At 58.5% G+C, this 3,711-nt stretch overlaps 1 protein-coding gene across 1 annotated transcript; it reads left to right on the forward strand.

Annotated features, from left to right (window-relative positions):
- The first annotated feature begins 1,010 nt into the window (after window positions 1-1,010).
- LOC109745081 (UDP-glycosyltransferase 83A1) lies at window positions 1,011-2,830 on the forward strand. Its single transcript, XM_020304219.4, has 2 exons — window positions 1,011-1,638; window positions 1,722-2,830. Exons 1-2 carry the CDS (start codon window positions 1,155-1,157, stop codon window positions 2,606-2,608), a joined length of 1,371 nt encoding a protein of 456 aa, XP_020159808.1. The 5' UTR covers window positions 1,011-1,154; the 3' UTR covers window positions 2,609-2,830.
- Window positions 2,831-3,711: the final 881 nt, after the last annotated feature.

Consider the following 3,711-nt stretch of genomic DNA (forward strand, 5'->3'; position numbering starts at 1 on the left):
TTCGGGCTCCATCTGGGCTTGGGCGGGCCAGCGACTCGGTGCGTGGCGGCGTTGCTCCCTGGTTGGTGGTGAAGTGGTGGTGGTTTGCGGGCGGTGGCGGCTTCGTTGGCCGGCGAGCTGCAGCGTGACGGCAGGGGCTGTCCGGACCCTTTTGGGTCCGGCCGGGCCTCGGTGCCTGGCAGGCCCCTTGTCCGCGTGTCCGGTCGGCTCCGCGGTGGCGGTGGTGGTTGTCCCCTCACGTCGGCGATGTTGCGGATGCCCCCAAGGCCACTCTCCCTTCTCCCATCCTCCAGGTCTCGTGTCGGTGGCCGCAGGGAGACGGCGAAGTTGATTCGGTGACCGTGGTGGCACATGCTGATGGGCGGTGCACTATGATTCGTCTGGGGTGGTGGTGGGGGTTTGGGTTGGGAGAAATCTCTGGCGGCTCGTCCGGCCCCGACGCGGCGACGCCTGTGGGTGCCGCCGGACCTTCCTGAAGGGCGTCGGGTACACCCCTACCCCTCACTGCCCCCTGCGTACCGGGGGAAACCCTAGGACTAGTCCGGGCAGCAGCGGCGTCGTTGTCGCCTTCTTCTTGAAGGTGTTGCTTGGTACGCGGCGCTTCAGGTGCTGGGAATGTGGTGGTACTTCTTCGGAGGGTGCAGCGATCATCGGTTATCTTCGTTTTGTCGATCTGCCGTTGTTGGCATTTGTTTCTTTTCCTTTCTTCTCCTTTTTTTCTTTGGGCTTGTTTGTGGTGCGGCCCTAGCACCTATCGTTGAATGTAATACAAAGCAGCGGAAACCCTTTTTCTCAAACAACTACAACGACCAGATTAATGGCGACTGTTTTTGATCTTATGCTAACTTACACTGAGAATCATGCCCATCCACCACATGATCCAAATATGATGAAAGTCGTTGGCACCTTCCATCGGCAATTTCAGTTCGCCATCTCTATCTATAAAGCAGTGGCGAATTACAAAACTTCCATATCGATCCCAAGCTGTCGTGCAGCGACAGCGCCATACGCACAAGCTGTCGTACTTATTATATTCCAAGTAGCACATGCGAATTGCTAGAAAAAGCTCGGTGGTCGTGATCCTCCTTTTCGAATAAAAAGTACTAGTAAGTACAACCTTGCAAGCTGGGTAGTTGCCAGTAGGTCTCGCATCCATGGCTGCCCCTCCTAGTCCTCGGCCTCCTGTCATGGTGCTTCCCTTCCCTGCACAGGGCCATGTCATGCCCCTCATGGAGCTCTCCCACCGGCTCGTCGCCCACGGCCTCGAGGTGGACTTCGTGAACACGCACTACAACCACGACCGCGCCCTCAAGGCCATGGCCGTCGAGAGAGGAGCCGTTGACCCCGACGGCATGCACATGGTCTCGCTCCCGGACGGCATGGGCCCCGACGGCGACCGCACCGACATCGCCTTGCTGGGCAGCGGCTTGCCGGCGGCCATGCTCGGACCCCTCGAGGAGATGATCAGGTCCAAGAAGATCAAGTGGGTGATCGCCGATGCGTCCATGTGCTGGGCGATGGAGCTGGCCGCCACGGCCGGCGTCCGCGTCGCCCTGTTCTCGACTTTCTCGGCCGCCGTGTTCGCGCTCCGGCTGCACGTGCCCAAGCTGATCGACGATGGCGTCCTCGACGAGTCTGGTAAGAAGAAACCAAATCAAGTAGACCACTGCTCTGTGTCGTTGTTTTGTGACTCAGAGATCGAGTGCTTGTATGAAATGAAGGGAACGTGAAGAGGAACGAGACGATCCAGCTGAGCCCCAAGATGCCGCCGATCGAGGCTGCCGAGCTACCATGGGTCTGTGTGAGCAGCTTGCCGGAGAGACGCAGGTTGATGATTCAGATCTTGCTCAAGACCAACCCGGTGATACTGCTGGCCGCCATCGTCATCTGCAACACGTTCGAGGGGATCGAGTCGGAGGCGCTGGATCTCGTCCCCAACGCGCTGCCCGTCGGCCCCCTGGAAGCGCCGGCGGCGTCGAGGTCAGCCGGCCAACTCTGGCCAGAGGACCTTGTCTGCCTCCCCTGGCTCGACGCGCAGGCTCGCGGCTCGGTCATCTACGTAGCGTTCGGGAGCTTCACCGTCTTCGACGCGGCGCGGATCCAGGAGCTCGCCGACGGGCTCGAGCTCACGGGCCGGCCTTTCCTTTGGGCGGTCCGGCCGAACATCACCGCCGGAATCGGAGAAGATTGGTTCGACGCGTTCAAGCGCCGCGTGGAGGGGAAGGGGCTGGTGGTGGGCTGGGCGCCGCAGCAGCGCGTGCTCTCGCACCCCGCCGTCGCCTGCTTCGTGTCCCACTGCGGGTGGAACTCGACCATGGAAGGCATGCTGCACGGGGTGCCGTTCCTCTGCTGGCCCTACTTCGCCGACCAGTTCGCCAACCAGAGCTACATCTGCAACGTGTGGGGCACCGGCGTCAAGGTCCACGCCGACGAGAGAGGGGTGGTCACCAAGGAGGAGATCAAGAACAAGGTCGAGCTGCTGCTGGGTGACGATGGGATAAAGGCAAGGGCGGCTACGTGGAAGGGCGCGGCGTCTGCCAGCATCGCACAGGGAGGCTCGTCAGATCACAACCTGCTCAAGCTTGTGAAATTTCTAACACAACAATAGTCTTCAAATAACGTACTAATATTTCTTCAATAAAGTCCCTAGATTTTCCGCTCGAGCAAGGTTTAATTCAACGTTTTGTGCTAAAGTCGAGGCAAATGCAAATATGCCAAATCGCAACTGAGGATTTCGATCCAACAGTTGGTTGAAATCGACTGCAGAAATTTTCATGTAATCGTGCTCTAGGCACTCTCTTATTTCTAGGGAAATTATATGTTGTGATAACCAACGTAGCTTGAATATTGAAGAGCTCACTATGCTTGGTCATCAGTTCACCTCGGCAAATACTCGGTAGATTCCTACTTAAATTTGACCTGGTTAAAACACATCTCGCCCCCACGTCACTCCTTGCAGACTCCAGAGAAACACAGGCGGACACCAAAACCGCCGTCGCCGGCGGCCCCTCCCTCCATCCCCCCCCCCCCCCCCCCCCCCCCCCCGCCCTCGAGTCATCGGTTCGATGATGATGGAGGCGTCACTCCTTGCAGACTCCAGAGAAAACACAGGCGGACACCAAAACCGCTGTCGCCGGCGGCCCCTCCCTCAATCCACCCCCCCCCCCCCCCCCCCGCGCGCGCCTCGAGTCATCGGTTCGATGATGATGGAGGCGTCTAAAACGTGTACATGTGGTGTACGCTTTAGGTCTGCTGCACCGGCTGTGGGTTCCGATATGTTATGTCGATGGATCGACGACGACACCGATTTTAGATATGGGGAGTGAGAGCACTCCACATTATCGAGTTTTGTAGGTGTGAGTTGTGGCTTCGGGTTGCTGATGTATGTTCTTGTTAGACATATGTTGAATGGAAGGCATGCTGCACGGCGTGCCGTTCCTCTGCTGGCCCTATTTCGCCGACCAGTTCGCCAACCAGACCTACATCTGCAACGTGTGGGGCACCGGCGTCAAGGTCCACGCCGACCAAAGAGGGGTGGTCACCAAGGAGGAGATCAAGGACAGGGTCGAGCAGCTGCTGGGTGACGATGGGATAAAGGCAAGGGCGGCTACGTGGAAGGACGCGGCGTGTACGAGCATCGTAGAGGGAGGCTCGTGACAAAATTTCGTGTTTTGACCCTTCTCGCATACAAATTCAGGATTTGACCCCGGT

This window comes from Aegilops tauschii, chromosome 5 (genome assembly GCF_002575655.3).
Source record: "Aegilops tauschii subsp. strangulata cultivar AL8/78 chromosome 5, Aet v6.0, whole genome shotgun sequence".
NCBI lineage: Eukaryota > Viridiplantae > Streptophyta > Magnoliopsida > Poales > Poaceae > Aegilops > Aegilops tauschii.